Genomic DNA, 19,497 nt, shown 5'->3' on the forward strand with positions numbered 1-19,497 from the left:
GATGAGCAGCGGTTAGACTAGTGTACTTTTTTTTACCAAAAATGGTAACCGATTTAAACCTGCTTTACCTGGTCTTTTTATTATTTTTTTTGTTAGGAAATGTATATCTAATTGGAAAAAGAAATATATAGTGGTATGAAAAAGTTTGGACACCCCTGATACTTCTAAAGTTTTTCCTTTATAAATCATTGATGATTCAGATCAGCAATGTCAGTTAACTATTTCATATATCAACAATCTTTGTTTTCAGGTCATTTGAGAGTTTTGTGCTTTGAGGCTCCCGTGTTGCCACTCTTCAGAGAAGATGCAAAGAGGAGAAACACTTGTAATTGGCCAAATTAACCCTTTCTGATAATTGTATTCACCTGTGTATGCAGGTCAAGGGATAATGAGCTTACCAAACAAATTTTGTTTCAATAATTAGTGCTAAAATAATTAAAAGGGTGCCCAAATTTATGCTCCTGCCTAATTTAGTTTAAAGAATTATTGCACACTTACTGTAAATCCTATAAACTTCATTTCACTTCTCAAATATCACTGTGTTCATTTGCTATATGATATATTTAACTGAAATTGTTGATACAAACAACTAATGATTTATAAAGGAAAATCATGAAAATGATCAGGACTGTCCAAAGGTTTTCATATCACTGTATACTAGCCTGTCACACAATTCTGGAATCCTCCTCTTTCACTCTGTTCTAAAATGTCTCTCTCTCACTAATCTATAATGTACATTTACATCGTTTCTAAATGTTGCCTGTTCACATTACCATGTACACACGCAGAGTGATAGAATATTCTCCTGTCACACTGTAGTACAAATCTTCCACTTTCTCTCTTTATACTCAGCATTTCACTCTGTCCTAAAATGTTCTCTACCACTACAGAACTTTGTACCCCAGTAAAACTGGAATGTTTTATACTATTCATGTGTGTGTTGGTGCATTGGTGCACAGGTTCTCCGACATTGCTCTGAGTTTTGGATTTACAGCACTGTGCTGTTGACTCTCAGTGTGCAGTATAAAGCATGTACCTTCTCTCCATTGGGATTCCCCAGAACGTAGCAGCCCATGATGTGGATCAGGTTGGGCTCAGGGTTCACCTTACTCATAAATCGGCTTAGCCTTTTCCAGAATCTACACACACACACACACACACACACACACACACACACACACACAAATAGAGGAAGCACAGCAATTACTCTACAGAAGAGAAGGCCTGTGTTGTCAAATTAACGCTGTGTTATAGAGAAGGGGACAGGCATTGATTTTACTCACTGGCTCATGTCTTCCTCTTTCTCTACTTTGGCAAAAGTTGCCACTTTATTCTTCAGCAGATACAGATGGCCTGGGCCGCCCTAACAGAGAAAGAGAGAGAGTTCAAGCTCACAGACACAATAAGTAATACACATGATAGTCACAATCTAATTTCACTAGTCTGCTGTGTGTTCTGTATGTGTGTGTGTGTTCTGTATGTGTGTGTGTGTGTGTTCTGTATGTGTGTGTGTGTGTGTGTGTGTGTGTGTGTTCTGTATGTGTGCAGCCCTGTTCATATCAGTGTTTTATTTAGTGGCTTTTTTAGCATAAATCCACCTGACAGAAGATGAGCATGCGCCAGATCTTGCTGCCTCTTCGGTAAGATGTAAGCCTCTTCTCGATCTCCTCTACAGCACAACAGGACACAGCATCAGTACCAATGACGCAGTTTTATATTTACATGCACTGTTATATCAGAATATTCTCATTACCTAATTGTTTCTTCAACCACTATCCATTTTTTCTCCACAGATCATGTAGGACACTTTGTAGCTCTATAATAATTAAATATTGTAGTCCTGAATCTGCACCTCTACATACTTTATTATTATCCTTCTTTCAGCTTGTTCTTCAGTGCCCAGGAGCTACCACCACAAAAGAGTTCTTATTTGGGTGGTGGGTCATTTATTCTCAGCACTGCAGTGACACTGATTAGCATGGTGATGGTGTATGAGGGATTAGCATGTGTTGTGATGGGATGATTGTATTAGAAGCAGCAGTGCTGCTGGAGTTTTTAAACATCTTAGTGTCACTGCTCGACAAAGAACTGTTCACTACCCAAATGAAATCTGCTCTGTGGTGGTGCCGTGGTCCTTTTTCAATTCAAATTGAACTGAAAATGTAAATAATGCACTATTGATTTATATTCATCTGGGACTGATCTTTAAATGAAGAATATTTTTGTGAAGGCCTGACTGATCAGTTGCTTGCAGAGTTAAAAGACTAGACCTAGACATAATCTTCCTATGTGGTCAGTGGAGCAAAACAGTAGACAGTGAGTGTAGAAACATGGGGGGGTGTTAATGCTATGGCTGATTAGTGAATACTCTACAATAACTAAAAAAAAAGGCATTTTGAATAGTATAACAGAATCCTTCAGTACATAACAGACAGTTTGCCTCAGTGTTTCCATTTTCTGCAGTTCAAATCTACTTTGAGTGTCATGCAAGTCAGTGCAGAGGTAAACACAAAGTCATTCCACGTCAATCAACCAAGCAGAGCAATATAGACACAAAAACAACAGCAAAAACTGGTTCACAAATACAGAACACACACAGACAAAACACACACACACACAAACCACTACCTACCCAATATATCATCAAATGTAGCATGCTCATGGTCCTGAAGATAAAACCAGTAATGCAGAATGATCAGTCAAAGAGCTGAACAGATACAGTCAGATCAGAAAGACTTCAGTAAAAGACTGTGTGATAATAATAATACACTGTGTGATATTCTTAATCTGCAAAGTGAAAAAAATACACTTCTATCAGTGTTTTTATCGTGAAAGAATCTTCTTTAAAGGAAATGTGATTAAGCAGCTGAAAAGGCTTTTTTATATACAGAGAATATGAATGTCTAGTTCTACCACCTAAGAACCTGCTGCCATTGTGTGCATTTCTAATGTGATTCTGTACAGTGTTCAATACAGTACCAGAGGGCAGTCTGCAGCATATACTTACATATAGTATGGGAATGATGGAAGGATCGTCTCTCCGAATAATGTTTGGAACATACTCTGCTTTGGGTACCTTGGAGGATATTAACTAAAAAAATACAAAAAGAGAAAAATAGATCAAACACTCCACAAAAACAGATCTCAGGCTAAAATTTTAATAATAAATTAAAAATAAATTAATAAATTAAAAATTAATAACAAAAAGATTCTATGACTAATAATGATTAATCACACTTGTTCTTTTTTTTTATAATTTTATTTAAATTTTTTCCCATTTTCTCCCCAAGTTATACGGACAATTACCCAACCCACTCATTAGGACTCCCCCTATCACTAGTGACACACCAGGAGGGTGAAGACTAACACATGCATCCTCTGATACATGTGAAGTCAGCCACTGCTTCTTTTTGAGCTGCTGCTGATGCAGCATTGCTGAGCAGCATCACAGCGCGCTTGGAGGAAAGCGCAGCGACTCGGTTCTGATACATCAGCTCACAGACGCCCTGTGCTGCAGACATCACCCTAGGAGTGATGTGGGGCACCATCTACTGTACCCACCCGGAGGGAGCAGGGCCAACTGTGCTCCCTCTGAGCGCCGGCGGCTTGATGCAAAGCTGCATGAGCGGGGGTTCAAACCTGCGACCTCCTGCTCATAGTGGCAGCACTTTAAACCACTGGACCACTCTTGTTCTTTTTAAGAATTTGATTTAATAAAGTATTTTGAAATGTAAATACAGTAGCTGAATGCATTCATTAGACAGGGTGTCCATAAACATAACTAGCAGAATGTGTTTATAAATGTGTTTAAAGTTCTACTCAACATTTAGAGCTTTATTTTAGAGTTTGGGTGTTCTAAGCAGAGATTAACTTTAAGTTTTGGGTTTGAGCTAGGACAAGTTAATTGCCTTTTTATCAAAGAATGGGACGTTCCATGATGCAGCCACCATGCTGAGTGTTCCCATTCATATTTCATAATGTTTCTGCTCTAAGTTACGGCTAATTTGGTCCCTTCTAATATCCAGCTTTCTCACACACCCTTGGGCATCATGGCCATTTTTAGAAAAAGGGGTTTCTGCTATCACACTTTGTAGTAATGTGTTTTGGAATTTGCACATTTTTCTCGTTGATGCCACTGAACTTCTGGTAATTAAAAATGTTTGCTTACGAACAAAGAATACAGACAACATCACAATGTCAGAGGTCTATTAAAATTTTCCAAAATTTGCTAAAAAGCAAATCTAAATGGAAAATTCTAAAATCCAAGGCCCAATCCCATTTCGTCTAGGGGTAGACTTTCCCGATTCTTGTTAGACTGGAGGGGTAGGTGGAAGTGTTAGGGCTACATTGATATTAATATTAGTTTGTAATATTAGTAATATAAGTAAATCTGAGATTTTTCAGAGGTACACTCAAAACAGAGGACTATGAGAATCACTGTTGGCTCAAGTGACAAAAGAAACCCACAAATGTGGAAAGTATTTTTCTTGTTAAAAATGACCATAACCATTATATTACTATAGTTTAATGTGTAGTTTCAACGGTTTGGCCATTTTTCTTCAAAACAAGCAAACAAAAAAAGCAATTGCTAGTAGCTACTGGGAGGAATTAAGGCATGGACAAGATTAATTAACTGCTTCACCACCTGCCCACCTTCTGAATACATACAATGCAATAAACTTTACTAGTTTCCAGCAGCTTGGTTGCTAAACTTTAACGCTCCTCTGCTATATATAAATATGTGCATTTAAAATAAATTTAAAGGTTAATACACCTAATACACCTATTAATATAGTTTTATATTTTGAACTGAATTACTGAAATAAAGTAACTTTAAAAAAAAAAAAATCAAAAATATTCTAAGTTTTTGAGATGTACATATATATTCTTATTTTTAGGGGGAGGATTTCATCCCTTCCCATTGGGAGTTTAATCCTAAGGGTTACACTAGTAAACAAGGGGTAGGGGTGCAAAAGAGAAATGTGATTTTGCACAAGTTTCTCGACAAACTCCAAAACATCATCTGGCCTTTAGATTAGATCAAGAAAGAGTGTAGAGAGATTCATGCAATTGGTTTCCATGGCAGAGCAGCTTACATCACAATGCAGAACTCATTTAAAGTGGAGACTGTTCTTTAAATGACTGTTCTTTGTTCTCCACTGGTTACACACATTACTGACTCAAATGCACAAACACACAGTGCTGGTAGAAGAGAATTACTGCCAATAGAATAAAACTCTGGAGCAGATAAATAAACAAAAAGTCTAATGGCAGACATGGGCAGTATGGAGCTGTGGAGCAGCAGAACTGTGTTGTCTGGAATGATGATGCTCCATCCAATACCTTTGGACGGGATGAGGTGAGGTGGTGATTCTCCAACATCCTGATCTACTAATGATTGATTTACCTCAGAGACTAAAGATCAAGCACCAAGGCTACAAAATAACCTGTTTCTAGTGAGACGATCTACAGATGCACCAGCATGTCAAACTCGCTCTTCCTCAATGTTTCTATTAATAGTTTTTTAATAACGTACATGAAATACACTTCAAATGCCTCCTGAATCAATAGTATCTGTCCTTTTGATTGCATCCAATCATAAGACAGCACATGAGAGCCAGAGTTACAAGCTTATAAATAAGGGCTAAGCAGCTCTCTCCTCCTCTGGTCCTGTCTGACTGCTGTGTTTGTGTCTGTATTCACCCTCTGCACAGTAACCTGGTGAATTTGGTTCTATGCTTTGTGTGGCCAATGGGCACACAGGAAGTCATTAAAGACAAACCCATTACCTCAACTTGTCAGTTAGAAAGACGTATTTAAACAGTTTGTGCATCGGAGAAAACAGTAGATAACACCAAACTAAAGGGTTTAATAACTCTGACCCACATTATCTGTACACCATTATGACTTTTTATCAAATAGATCACACCTACGCAATAAATGACAATGAGTTCATTTGTATATTTCACATTTAGATGCTATTTCATTACTACTTTGTAAAGAATCTGGTTAACCCATTTCAACCACAATAACAGTTAGAGTTTTCACAGGATTTATAAAAATATTCTAAAATATAAGAATTTTTCATGTTTAAAGCAAGATCATCTCTTTAAACCTGCTCTATGTCACATGAGACCTCATTACTGAGAAATCTGAACATTTCCACATAAATTATTTGATATTTTTTATGGATATTATGGTATATGATTTTTAAAGGCAAATTAAAAAGATATGCACAAACTGAAAAAAAATGTCTTTATGCAGCATCTGATGAAACTGACCATGACTTTTGGAGGGATGAAATCATCTCCTTCACATGCCAATCTCTCCATCTCCCTCTCCTCATCCCAATCCAAGTCTTCACATCCTCCATCTTCCAGAGTGGCACAGGACGCCTGCAGGTCACCACCTAGAGCACAGCACACCACAGCAGAGACGAGGAGAGAGAGGGACAGCATAAAGGAGAGAAAGAGAGAGAGTAGACAGATATAGGGACAACACAGAAGGACTGAACTGAGGCACGAGGCCATTTGGAAGCACAAAATACCTGCTAGTATTATAAAGAGAATCAGAGAGAAAGAAAAGACTGATGGGAAGAGAAAAGACAGGAGAGAGAAAGAGAGAAAGAAAGAGGCTAACAATCAGATAATGAGACCAAAAGCCACCACAGAGTTGCAAGGAGACAAACTCAGACAAGACATCACATGCTAACAGATCTGTACACGGCGTGAGTGCACACACACACACACACACACTCCGAACCCCAGACACACCAGCTGGGACAAATACTCACAGAGCGAGAGAGAGAGAGAGTGAGGAACACATACTCGGGACAGACCCTCGCTCAGAGGAAGACAGACATACAGGGTCAGAGTCAACAGCAGAGGAAGCACATCACGGGGTGTGGGTGTATGAGTGTGTGTGTGTGTGTGTGTGGGTGGGTGTATGAGTGTGTGTGTATAAATGTGTGTGTGTGCACTTTGATGTAGTATGTATGGAAAGGGTGTGTGTGTGTGTGTCTGTCCTTTTTTTTAAAAACAATGTTTAATTGTATTGTTTTTTCCCCTAAAGATAGGGCTGGATTGACAACATTGACAAAATTGCCCAAAATTACCCAACCCACTCACTAGGTTTTCCCCTACCACTGTTAATGCCCCAACACACCAGGAGGGTGAAGACTAACACGTGCTTTCTCCGATACATGTGAAGTCAGGTACCGCCTCTTTTCGAGCTGGGGAGAGAGCACCATCTACCCACCCGGAGTGTTACCCAACATTTCTAAATACATTACACAAAACCTAATTTTCCTACTGGCATCAGTTATTTGCATAACAACTTCTGTACTGTAAAAGTGCTGCCAATGCACTGAGAACTACAATGCAGTACGTTTAAACCAGTATTAAAAAATAAAAACACAAAAAACTTTTTTACAAATTTTTTTGTTATACTGATTAACTAATATTCTTCAGTGTTTTAAGGATTTGAACGAACACTACTGTGAGTTGTGTTAAATGTTGAACTATTTAGAGAGTGTTAACCCTTGTGTGGTGTTCATATTTTTGTTACTCGTTTACTTTGATACTTGTATTTAATTCAGCAAAATTAAGCAATTTTACATTAAAATGCTTTACACATGCTCGCTTCACCTAAATTGCAAGCAATATAATCAGCTTACATGGTTAATATTTGCCCTTTACCTTTCTTATGTTACATTTCTTTCAAAAAGTGCTACTCTTTTTTTTTATTAGTTTTTTAATAAAATGTAAAAGAAAATGAATTAAACTCAAGATATGAGTAGAAAATTTGTTTAGTTTCAAATTTACAAATGAAGCAATGTTTATTAGCCCTTGGCCAAACATACTGTATGTAATATAAATGTGTAGGGGGGGGGGGGGGTGTACAGTGTGTGTTTATTGAAAATGTGTTTTGATATATGTTTTACACAAAAAATGAGCCAATGCCAATGAGTTTGAGTTAAACAAATATTTTTTTAGTATCATTTGATGAAAAATTAAATGGGTCCCACAGACCCGAACACCACACAAGGGTTAATTTAACTCCAAAGAAAATGAAGCTATAGAGACCCTGAAATCAACTCTTTGGGAGTTGCAATTGACTTTTTGGTGTGTAGTTAAAATAACTAACCATGTAAAAATGACTTAAATGTACAAGACTTCTTATTTATTACCAAGGCAATTCTATAATAAGAAATAATTCAATTCATCTAATAATTTTACATTTTTAAAAATGATTTTAATGGCTGGGCTTATTATTATGCAGCAGAGGCTCATATGTGGCCTTTGCTTGAGTAAATAAACCCTGTTATGAGTGAAGTGTGGGAACAGAGTACGACTAATTGTGAAGTCGGAGTATCAGTGGAGTATCATGATGTGCGTGAGTGTGTGTGTGTGTGTGTGTGTGGCAGTGTGGAGGGGTGTGTTAATGGCTTGACTCACTGTCTTTTGAGTCGGGGAGCGAGTCTTGCTTGACTGGAGTCGGGTCGCTCCAGGACCGGTTGAAGCTCTTCGCCCTGCGCTCTGCAAACGCTATCGGAGGTGGATAGACAGTCACTTCCTCTCTTTCTTTCTCTCTCCGTCTCTTTCTCTCTGTCTCTCTCCCTTTCATTCCCGCACTCTCTCTCATTCCCTCACTCTCTCTCTCTTTCTCTCTTACACACACACCTCTCTCACACTGTGTCTGCTGAGCAGCTGTCACACTCTCTGTAGGGGGTCTGGACCACCAACTGCACTTTGCATGGCACCGCAACATGTGCATAGACACACACACACACACACACACATACACCCATGCACCAAACTCGCCTCCATCTTTTCCTGCATTTCTCCTTTTTCTCTCTCTCTCTCTTTCTCTCTATCATGTACAAACACACACACACAACCCCACGGTGCACCCCCAAGACTCAAATCATTATCTTAATGATCACCAGGAGGAACAGGATCACCCGGAATCCCACCCACGCTTTCCACCAGTGTACACACACACACACACACACACACACATGTACCTGTCCATGCACACAAACACATTCCAATTACAAAACGCATGCACATAACACTAACACAAACAGGACCATGCTATGACCCAAAAAACACACTTTAAACACACCAACACGAAACCATAACCATAAAATGTCACTAATGACATCACTCTCTCTCTCTATCTCTCTCTCTCTCTTACACACACAAATACATGTATATAAATAAACACACTCTCTGACTCACTCTGAGCTTTCATTCTTCTGCTGCCCACCATCCTTAGGTGTTTCCGGAAATTCCTGCACAAAGATGGACAGATGGATGAGGACAGAGAGAGAAAATGATGTATCCGAGTAGAAAACAGAGAGAAGAACAATCAGATCAGGTTCTGATGCACTCAGAGAACAGTGGCTGGAGGATACACTGTACACTGTGCACTGCATTCTGTTCTGATAATAACCAGGTATTTCATTCATATGTCCCTTAGACAGACAGGCCTGACAGGGAGCAGTTCAGTTTGACCTCTCCTTAGGTTGGTTCTCACATGTCACGCATTGACATTAAGGGCTGGACAAAATACTGATATTGTGATATATTGTACTGTATTTGTTTGTGATACAGTATCGATACTTGGCATCAATATAAATATTGAAAGATTGAAACAATGGGGCTCTAAACTCCCTAAGACAACAATTACTGCTTCATAACTCCATATAGTGGCACTAATCAAATGAATAGTGAAAACCCATGGTGAACAGTATTGGCTGTAAAATTCTGTAAAACTCTGACAGTGTAAAGACACTGTAGAGAATTGTTTAATGATATATTGAATAGTGCAGAATCAGAGTATTGTGATATTATCCTTATCATGGGCAATATATTGCCACACATCCACTCCAGTGTTAGTTTGCAGCTTAATTTTAATATATACGGAAACAGATTAGCTGGAGGGAGTGAGGGAGAGAAAAAGTGAGAATGTGAACGAGGGACTAAAGGAGTGTGGGAGTAAAGGAATGCAGGTGTGAGGGAGAGAGAAAGTGAGAGAGTGATGGAGTAAGAAGGTGAGGCAGTGAGAGAGTGAGGGAGGGACAGAAGGAGTGAGTCAGAGAGGCAGTGAGAGAGTGAGGGAGTGAGTCAGGGAGGTAGGGAGAGAGTGAGAGGGTGAGTCAGGGAGGCAGTGAGAGAGTGAGGGAGGGACAGAAGAAGTGAGTCAGTGAGGGAGTGAGAGAGTGAGGGAGTGAGTAAGGGAGGCAGTGAGAGAGTGAGGGAGGGACAGAAGGAGTGAGGCAGTGAGACAGTAAGAGTGAGGGAGGGAAAGAAGAAGTGAGAAAGTGATGCAGTGAGAGTGTGAGGGAGGGACAGAAAGAGTGAGAGAGTGAGGCAGTGAGAGAGTATGGGAGAGACAGAAGGAGTGAGAAAGTGATGCAGTGAGAGAGTGAGGCAGTGAGAGAGTGAGGCAGTAAGAGAGTGAAGGAGGGACAGAAGGAGTGAGTCAGGGAGGCAGTGAGGCAGTGAGAGAGTGAGGGAGAGACAGAAGGAGCGAGTCAGGGAGGCAGTGAGAGAGGGAGGGAGTGACAGTTGCAGTGAGAGAGTGAGGCAGTGAGAGAGTGAGGGAGGGACAGAAGGAGTGAGTCAGTGAGGCAGTGAGAGAGTGAGGGAGGGACAGAAGAAGTGAGTCAGTGAGGGAGTGAGAGAGTGAGGGAGTGAGTGAGTAAGGGAGCCAGTGAGAGAGTGAGGGAGTGACAGTAGGAGTGAGAGAGTGAGGTAGTGAGAGAGTGAGGGAGTGACAGTAGGAGTGAGAGAGTGAGGTAGTGAGAGAGTGAGGGAGTGACAGTAGGAGTGAGAGAGTGAGGTAGTGAGAGAGTGAGGGAGTGACAGTAGGAGTGAGAGAGTGAGGTAGTGAGGGAGGGACAGAAGGAGTGAGAAAGTGATGCAGTGAGAGAGAGTGAAGGAGGGACAGAAGGAGTGAGTCAGGGAGGCAGTAAGGGAGGGACAGAAGGAGTGAGAGAGTAAGGTAGTGAGAGAGTGAGGCAGGGACAAAAGGAATGAGAGAGTGAGGCAGTGAGAGAGTGAGGGAGGGACAAAAGGAATGAGAGAGTGAGGCAGTGAGAGGGTGAAGGAGGGGCAGAAGGAGTGAGTCAGGAAGGCAGTGAGAGAGTGAGGGCATGACCGTAGGATTGAGAGTGTGAGGCAGTGAGAGAGTGAGGGAGGGACAGAAGGAGTGAGAGAGTGAGGTAGTGAGAGAGTGAGGGAGGGACAGAAGGAGTGAGTCAGGGAGGCAGTGAGAGAGTGAGGGAGGGACAGAAGGAGTGAGAAAGTGATGCAGTGAGAGAGTAAGGGAGGGACAGAAGGAGTGAGAGAGTAAGGTAGTGAGAGAGTGAGGCAGGGACAAAAGGAATGAGAGAGTGAGGCAGTGAGAGAGTGAGGGAGGGACAAAAGGAATGAGAGAGTGAGGCAGTGAGAGAGTGAGGGCATGACAGTAGGATTGAGAGAGTGAGGCAGTGAGAGAGTGAGGGAGGGACGGAAGGAGTGAGTCAGGGAGGCAGCGAGAGAGTGAGGGAGGGACAGAAGGAGTGAGTTAGGGAGGCAGTGAGGGAGTAAGGGAGGGACAGAAGGAGTGAGAGAGTGAGGCAGTGGGAGAGTAAGGGAGGGACAGAAGGAGTGAGTCAGGGAGGCAGTGAGGGAGTGAGGGAGGGACAGAAGGAGTTAGTCAGGGAGGCAGTGAGGGAGTGAGAAAGTGAGGCAGTGAGAGAGTGAGGGAGGGACAGAAGGAGTGAGTCAGTGAGGGAGTGAGAGAGTGAGGCAGTGAGAGAGTGAGGGAGGGACAGAAGGAGTGAGAGAGAGAGTGAGGGAGGGACAGAAGGAGTGAGTCAGGGAGGCAGTGAGGGAGGGACAGAAGAAGTGAGTTAGTGAGGCAGTGAGGTAGGGAGGCAGTGAGGGAGGGACAGAAGGAGTGAGAGAGTGAGGCAGTGAGAGAGTGAGGGAGGGACAGAAGGAGTGAGTTAGTGAGGTAGGGAGGCAGTGAGGGAGTGAGGCAGTGAGGGAGTGAGGCAGTGAGGGAGGGACAGAAGAAGTGAGGTAGGGAGGCAGTGAGGGAGTGAGGCAGTGAGGGAGTGAGGCAGTGAGGGAGGGACAGAAGAAGTGAGGTAGGGAGGCAGTGAGGGAGTGAGGGAGGGACAGAAGGAGTGAGTTAGTGAGGTAGTGAGGTAGGGAGGCAGTGAGGGAGTGAGTGGGGCACCTGCAGAAACAGCACATCCTGTAGCTGCGGCTGCACAGCTGTGCAGCTCGGTCTGCTGGGATGTTAAACACACTGTTTTATTCATTACCTTTTTTCACTGCTGAACTTTAAAGTGGAGCCCTTACACCAGATGACATCATCCTGCACTACTAAACCTACAAAAGACCACTAAGGGAAAGTGAAATATGGCAACATTTAACTTTGACAGGCAGCATTCAGTACAAATAAAAAGCATTAACAGAACATGGAAACGGATTGACAGTAGGAATTTTTGATTTATATACTATAACTAGAAATATGTATTTAATGCAGAATAACCACAGCTAAATTTATCAATACAAGCATTTGCTATGTGGAGGCTGGTTGCAATGGTATTCCAAGAGTTGCTACGGTGTTATTTAGTGACTACTATGGGGTTGTTATGGTGTTACTCAGTGGTAACTAGTGAGGTTAAATAGTACTATGGTATCCTCGTAATTCTACACCATCAATACTTGGGGTTCCTATGGTATCCTGGGTAGTTGCTATTTTGTTGATAATTGTTTGCTATGTGGTTGCTATGAAACTGCAAGGTCGCTGCTATAGTGTTATTAGTGGCTGCTATGGTATCCCAGGTTGTTGCTATAGTGTTGATAAGTGGCTGCTATGGTGTGATTAAAACAGTCATGTCACAAGTATACTTGTAGTAGCTATGGTATCCCAAATATGGTTGCTGTGGTGTTGCTAATGGTCTGCTAAAGAATTGTTTGGTGGTTGCTATACTGTTCATAAGCGTGCTTTGGCATTGGCTGTATAATGTGTAATTTTCATTATATATCCTCACAGGCATTTATACTGGCATACTGGATAACTGTGTAAAAACACAATACAAAGACGTAACAAAGCATTGATATATCAGTGCATACAACTTCAAAAGGTGATCAGCATGTTCTAAAGCTCTGGCTAAATTCCAAAACAAAGAAATTTGGGTCTTTGGGTGCACTGTCTTAGGAAATCTCTTTGTTTGTATTATATTATGCAAAAAAGAATACCAAGGATGCCATGTCTATGAAACACAACACTTAATCGAGAATTAAACTTAAGTAATTTAAAGAACAGCATGAATTTGCAATTAAATCCAATGTCTGTCTTGTGTTTTTCCTTTTTTAAATCCTTGCTGTCCTTGTCCTGCTTCTCTGCCTGTTTTGTTTTCCTCCTCATGTGCTCCACTAGCACCTGGCCCTGTGTTATTGGCTTGTTTCCACCTGTTCACACCTGCCTTGTTTGTTACCCCACCCCCTTGTTTCCGGTCCCAGGTGTTCCTCACCCTCATCATGTAGGTAAGCTTCTTTGTTTTAGTGTTCCTGGTCAAGTCTTTTGTGTGCTTTGTGTGCTTCAGTTTCATTTTCAGCTGTTTCTTCTTATGTCATGTTTGTTTGGTTTTACCAGCTTTTCTGTTTTCCTAGCTTTGTTCTGGTCTTTGTAATTATATCTGCATTTTCGTCTGCCCTCTCATCCTTCCGTCTGTGACATAAATGCTTTTCTGGGAGCTAGAAACAGCTCACCTGGCAGCATTTCACATTCTATGGTTAATTTACACCCTCTGAAACAGATACAAAAGTACAGGAATAGCATGCTGTATTTTTACTGCCTTCTAAAACAAATTGCATAGCACCTTCACTGGTGCTGACTATCCAGTGTGCTATTTTTTACACAGAATCATTTTTATACATTTTATAGGTTAAACACATGGTAGGTTGCTGTGGAGGTCACATACATAAATGTATCAGCACTTGCAGTTTAAGGGACATATTTGTTCACATTATATATACTGATAAAAAAAAATCCCAGAGATAGAAACAAGTCACTAAGTTGAACTTGACACTCAAGTCAATATGATTAAGTCTTAAGTCTTACACTTGCTGTGCCAGTCAAGTTGCCAAATATATTTGCCATTTTAACTGAAATCCAATGTTATATACTGCTATTTGATGCAAGTCTAATATATTTAGGTGAATGGCCACAACAGCAATATAGAACATGGTTAAGAGTTTATGTAATCTTCAGTCTAGTTGATAGTGGAAGATGAGCAACTAGTCTGAGGTAGTGGGCAGATGATCTGTGACAGGTGACAATAACACCAATAGTTCATTAGTAGTAATCATTAATCCTTTGTATTTATTAAAACAAAAGAAAATCCTTAACTGATTAAAGAGAACCATAATGTGAATATTTCCTTTTCTATCACTTGAAATGAAGGGAACAGTTCATGTTACTGATTGACCCAGTAGTAACACACACCAAGCGTCACATAATCTCGGTCCAGAAATGGAAACTGAATTCAAGCTCCAGATTTAAAAACCTCTGATCTAGGCGATCATCCTTTGACAATAAAAAGAATATTGACAAGGCTAGCTGATAAATTAGCACACTAGTTAGCTACATCATTATAACTGTATTTATCGCACTATAAGGCACATTAAAAATATTAAAAAATTAAAATACGCCTTTTAATTCAGTGCGCCTCATGTATGTATTTTACCAGTCAGGTTGTAAGGAGCAGTAAAGCCACTCTGCTGAAGTACAGATTTATACAGTAGTTTCAGTTTAATTCTCCACCACCGGTGCCAGAGTAGCAATAGCATTAGCCACTAACCGCTATTTCCATGTTCAGAGGTAAGTATTATCGGCCTGTAGCGTGCTGCTAACCTGTGTAACATCCAGCACTCAGTTGAAAATATTATACTAGTTTTGTTTACTTAGCTTAGTCTTAATTTAGTTAGCTAACCCCAACCACCATCCAGCAGTGCGACCTGCTGAATTAGAAGTTTCGTATAATCTAGTGCGCCTTTTGTATGAAAATAGACCAGAAAATAGACTTTTTTATTGGTAGTGAGCTTTATAATACTGTGTACCTAATATTGGGAAAAATACAGTAATGCGAATCTGAGTGAAATATTTTTGAAACAGTGTATGAGTTTTGCTCATCATGAAAATTTTAATTGTTAAAAACAGGTTATTTGGCACCATTAAGCCTAATTATAAATTTAATAGGCTACATTTTATTAAATGTAGCGTTAAACGTTGATTACCTTTACACATTGGCCGTGAGTAGTCAAGAATCCCTACGTTTGCAACTTTTTTACTTTTTTATTATTATTTTTTTTAATTGGAGATTCTACACTGAAATTAAAATATGGTCTACGGCTAGGCTTAATCCTTGTCTGTGAAACTAAACCATTAGTGTATTTAGGACATTATAATGGTGTGCATGATGGCACTGTGGGAAATCATGAAATAATAAAAACATGCAGGCCTAGTACTTTACTTAGAACCACAGATTTAAAGCCCACGGGATCCTGAATGACTCCCTGCAAGCTATAGTATCTTTACTGTGGTAGTGCAGTGTTAGTCACTATAATTACAGTGTAGTGACTTGTAGCTAATTGGAACAACAGTGATCGAGTGTTGGTGTGGAAGAAAGAAACCAGGTTACACATGCTGAGTGGGCAGACAGCTGTGCAGGCCTGAGCTCACATCCAAGAGAGAGAGAGGAAGAGAGAGAGAAAGAGAGAGAGAGATAGAGAGAGAGGAAAAGAGAGAGAGCAATCAGAAGGAAGAGAAGGACCAGAGAGACCCCCTCTCTTCTTTGTCCTTTTCACTGCTCTCGCCCACAGACATCACAGATGCACATTGCCTGCCTAATGAGGGGATGAAAGAAAGGACAAGAAAAAGAGAACGAGAGAGAGAGAGAGAGAGAGACAGAGTGAGAGAGAGAGAGAGAGAGAGAGAGAGGGAGAGGAAAGGGAAGCACCCTTCGCCCCCGCAGCCACCAGAGGATGAGTCAGTGGCTTTCTCGGCCATATCTCTTCTCTCTTATCTTCGCCAACTCTTTCATGTCTAGGCTGCATTTTCTATCCATGTTAACAGCTCCACCTATTTCTGTGCTCTGCTGCTAGGGGTGAGCACTATGACACTACATTTACGCTTTCATCTTAAATGACGTCGCAATATGTGTGAGAGACTGTATGTTTTGCGTAGATTCTATGATCTGCATTGTAAAAAAAAAAAGTTTAAAGACTGAGGTGTGCAGTTACTAGAGGTCTTAGAAAAAAAAAAATATATATGTTGTTTTGGAATACTGTTTCAATTTACTAAAACACTGTATACATTTTTAATTATTAGTTTTGATTTTTAGATTAAGATCGGTGTCAGTCATGAACGTACGATTACATTACATCACATCACATTACATTTTGTCCAAAGCGACTCACAATAGTGAAGTACAAAAGTAATAGAAGTTATAGGTAAAAACATCTTTAGATAGGGCCTAAAGGAGGTCGAAGGGAAATAATGGGATAGAGGAGTGAAGGAGAGGAAGAAGGAAATGAGGTTAGAAGTAGTTAGTGTGTTAAGATGAGTATGCTGAGGTACAGAGATTGCCAACCTTCTTCAGAGTCAGTCACTACAGCCCTTCCCCAACTTCGTGTAGCTTTAGATTTGCTCAAGAACTTGTAGATGATAAAAAACTTCATGGAATGGATTTAAATGGCCGAGCAGCTGCATCCAAGAATTACATCACCAAGCACCTTGCAGACTCTAGAGCAGTGGAAATGTGTTCTCTGAAGTGACCAATCATGCTTCTCCATCTGGCAATATAATGGATAAGTCTGGGTTTAGTGGTTGCCAGGAATCTGACTGCATTGTGCGAAGTGAAAATTTTGGTGTGGGGTTGTTTTTTAGTCCCTTAGTGGAGTTATGTATCATAACTAATTTTTGGGAGTGAACCGCGCCCTCACTCCTCCCATTTCCTTCCCTATTTAAACCGTCATTTCCTCTCTACCTGCTCATTGAACAAACCTCGCACCCACCTCCTCCCCATCTTCCTCCTTCTTTAATTTTATTCTCTTCTCATGTTTCTCTTCATGAGAGGGGGGGCTTCGGCTTCACGCTTTACAGCGAAGCTGCCCCGAACTCCATCCCAAATACTCTGAGTTCGCTCCCCCTCTTTTCTTCTTCTCTGCCCAGTCAAGGGCATGGGTCAATACTAGCAAATTTCCAGTGAAAGAAAATCTCAATGCTTCAGCATACCAAGAGATTTTGGACTATTTCATTCTCCCAACATTATGGAAACAGTTTGGGGACAGCCATTTCCTATCCCAACATGACTGCGCACCAGTGCTTAAAGTAAGGTCCATAAATGACACTCCTCAACTTCTTCTCAACCCAGTAGAACACCTTCAGAATGAATTAGAGTGGAGACTGAGAGCCAGGTCTTCTTGTCCAACAATAGTGTCTGACCTCACAAATGCACTCCTGGAAGAATGGTCAAATATACTCTTCATAAAATACACACTCCTAAGCCTTCCCAGAAGAGTTAAAGCCATATAGTCGTAGGGATTAAGAATGGGAGGTCAGTGTGTATGTGTGTGAAGGCAGATGAGCAAATTCATATTTTTTGGACTACTTAACTCTCTCCCGAATTCCTCCCCTTAGTTTCCCTGAATGGTTTTGCGGCACCAGGAGCTCTCCTCTATTATTCAGCGGCACGTCTCGTCTCGGTCACACTGACCTTCCTGAACAGCGGTCAGGCAGCGAGGAATATGTCCCACTGTCTGCTCCACAATCTTATTGTCCTTCCTGTGGCTAATCTAAACCCCTTCCCGCTGTCCTCAACTCCACCCCAACACTCCTGGTTATGCAATCATCAAGTACAAGTGTCCTTCACTCTCTTCCTCATTCATTCCTTTTCTTTTTATCTCTCTCTCTTTCATATTTACTCATTTTCTCTCTCTCTCTCTTACTCCTTCTCTGTCTCCCATTCACTCTCTATTTCTTCCTTTCTCTATTACACCCTCAATCACTTATTCACTCTCTCCTATTCTCAGTTCAGTTCAGTTTGCTTTATTGACATGACAAAATTACATTTGTATTGTCAAAGCATTTCAGACAAACAATAAAGATATAGACTAATGGGTACAACATCATACAAACATACTCTCACTTACATTCACTTCTTCTTCTCTCTTACTCTGTATCTTACTCTCTCTTTCATATTCCTTCCATCTCTCTCACTCTTTTTCTCTCTCCTCGCTATCATTCTCTCTCTTACTCCGTCTCTTCTTCTCTCTCGCACACATTCACTCCACCTCTCTCTCTCTCTTTCTCATAAACTCCTTCTCTCTCTCCCCATCCCATTCTCTTATTTTTTTCTCACCTCTCTCTCTCTCTCTTTCATATTTACCCCTTTTCTCACTCTCTCTTTATTACTCCTTTTCTCTCCCTCCCTTTATATTTTCCTTCTCTCACACACTCATTCCTTCTCTCTCTCTGTCCTTGTCCCTCTCTATCATTCTATCTCTCTTTTACTACTCCTCTCTCTCACTCCCTCCATCTCCTGAATGAATAATCACTGTATGCCGTGTTCTCTGCTCGGAGGGGGGCTTCACTCCTGCCTAACAATGTAATGTAAATCATCAGAGGCAGAGTGAACTGTCTCCAGAGCGATGAGATTTCATTCAGCATTCCCTTTCAATTATCTTTCTCTCATTTTCAGGAACTGCCTCTGATGGTATTTATTCACATAACACACGTCTCTCTAAAGGACACAGAGCACATCCAATACTGCCAGCTACGCTCGATCACTCACCCACCAAGGACTACCTCACTTCTAATTACATTCATTCCACATCTGATCTCATTCTCTCAAATCTGTCCAGACATAAGAAACATACCAGTAATTGCATAACAGCCATATTTATAAAAGCCACTGATGAATTTAATTTAAAATGGTTAAAAAAAAACTAAAAACAAGCTAAACCAAGCAGAAAAAGGACATCTCTGTCTTACATCACATAATTCATTCATGCTTCTGAAACACAAAGGGGGAAAGCGTTCATGGTTGGTGGAAAAAAGCAATTTCAGGGTGGGATGGAAGCGTGAAAAGTGCTCTGAGGCATTGCATTTCTGACAGTGTGACAATGAGTTCTTTTAACTTTTAGTTAAGAATGTGTGTGATCAGACATACCAACCAATATATCTAACAATCTCAACTCCTGCAGTGAAATAGATAAGAATAAAGCAATAAGCTTACTGAGTTAGACAAACTGACCATGACATTTCTAACACATTACAGTAGCTCAATATTGGAGATAGTAAACATAAAATAACCCTGCCTAATATTGTGTAGGTCCCTCTCAAACTGCCAAAACAGGCAACTGACCCACCCACAGACCCAAGGAGGGTGATGGCAAGCGCCTGCCTCCTCTGATATATGTGAAGGTA

General features: G+C 40.8%; 1 protein-coding gene across 1 annotated transcript in view; it reads right to left on the bottom strand.

The window, feature by feature from the left end:
- nsmfa (NMDA receptor synaptonuclear signaling and neuronal migration factor a) overlaps positions 1-19,497 on the bottom strand; it is a 65,665-nt gene that overhangs the window by 10,635 nt on the left and 35,533 nt on the right. Inside the window, exons 6-13 of the mRNA XM_049466405.1 lie at positions 9,243-9,295; positions 8,457-8,546; positions 6,282-6,409; positions 3,008-3,091; positions 2,633-2,666; positions 1,599-1,669; positions 1,284-1,363; positions 1,037-1,139 (exon numbers count right to left, since the gene is read on the bottom strand). Of these exons, the coding sequence (XP_049322362.1) occupies positions 1,037-1,139; positions 1,284-1,363; positions 1,599-1,669; positions 2,633-2,666; positions 3,008-3,091; positions 6,282-6,409; positions 8,457-8,546; positions 9,243-9,295 (643 nt within the window). The remainder of the gene's footprint in view (positions 1-1,036; positions 1,140-1,283; positions 1,364-1,598; positions 1,670-2,632; positions 2,667-3,007; positions 3,092-6,281; positions 6,410-8,456; positions 8,547-9,242; positions 9,296-19,497) is intronic.

Source organism: Astyanax mexicanus, chromosome 17 (genome assembly GCF_023375975.1).
Source record: "Astyanax mexicanus isolate ESR-SI-001 chromosome 17, AstMex3_surface, whole genome shotgun sequence".
Classification (NCBI taxonomy): domain Eukaryota; kingdom Metazoa; phylum Chordata; class Actinopteri; order Characiformes; family Acestrorhamphidae; genus Astyanax; species Astyanax mexicanus.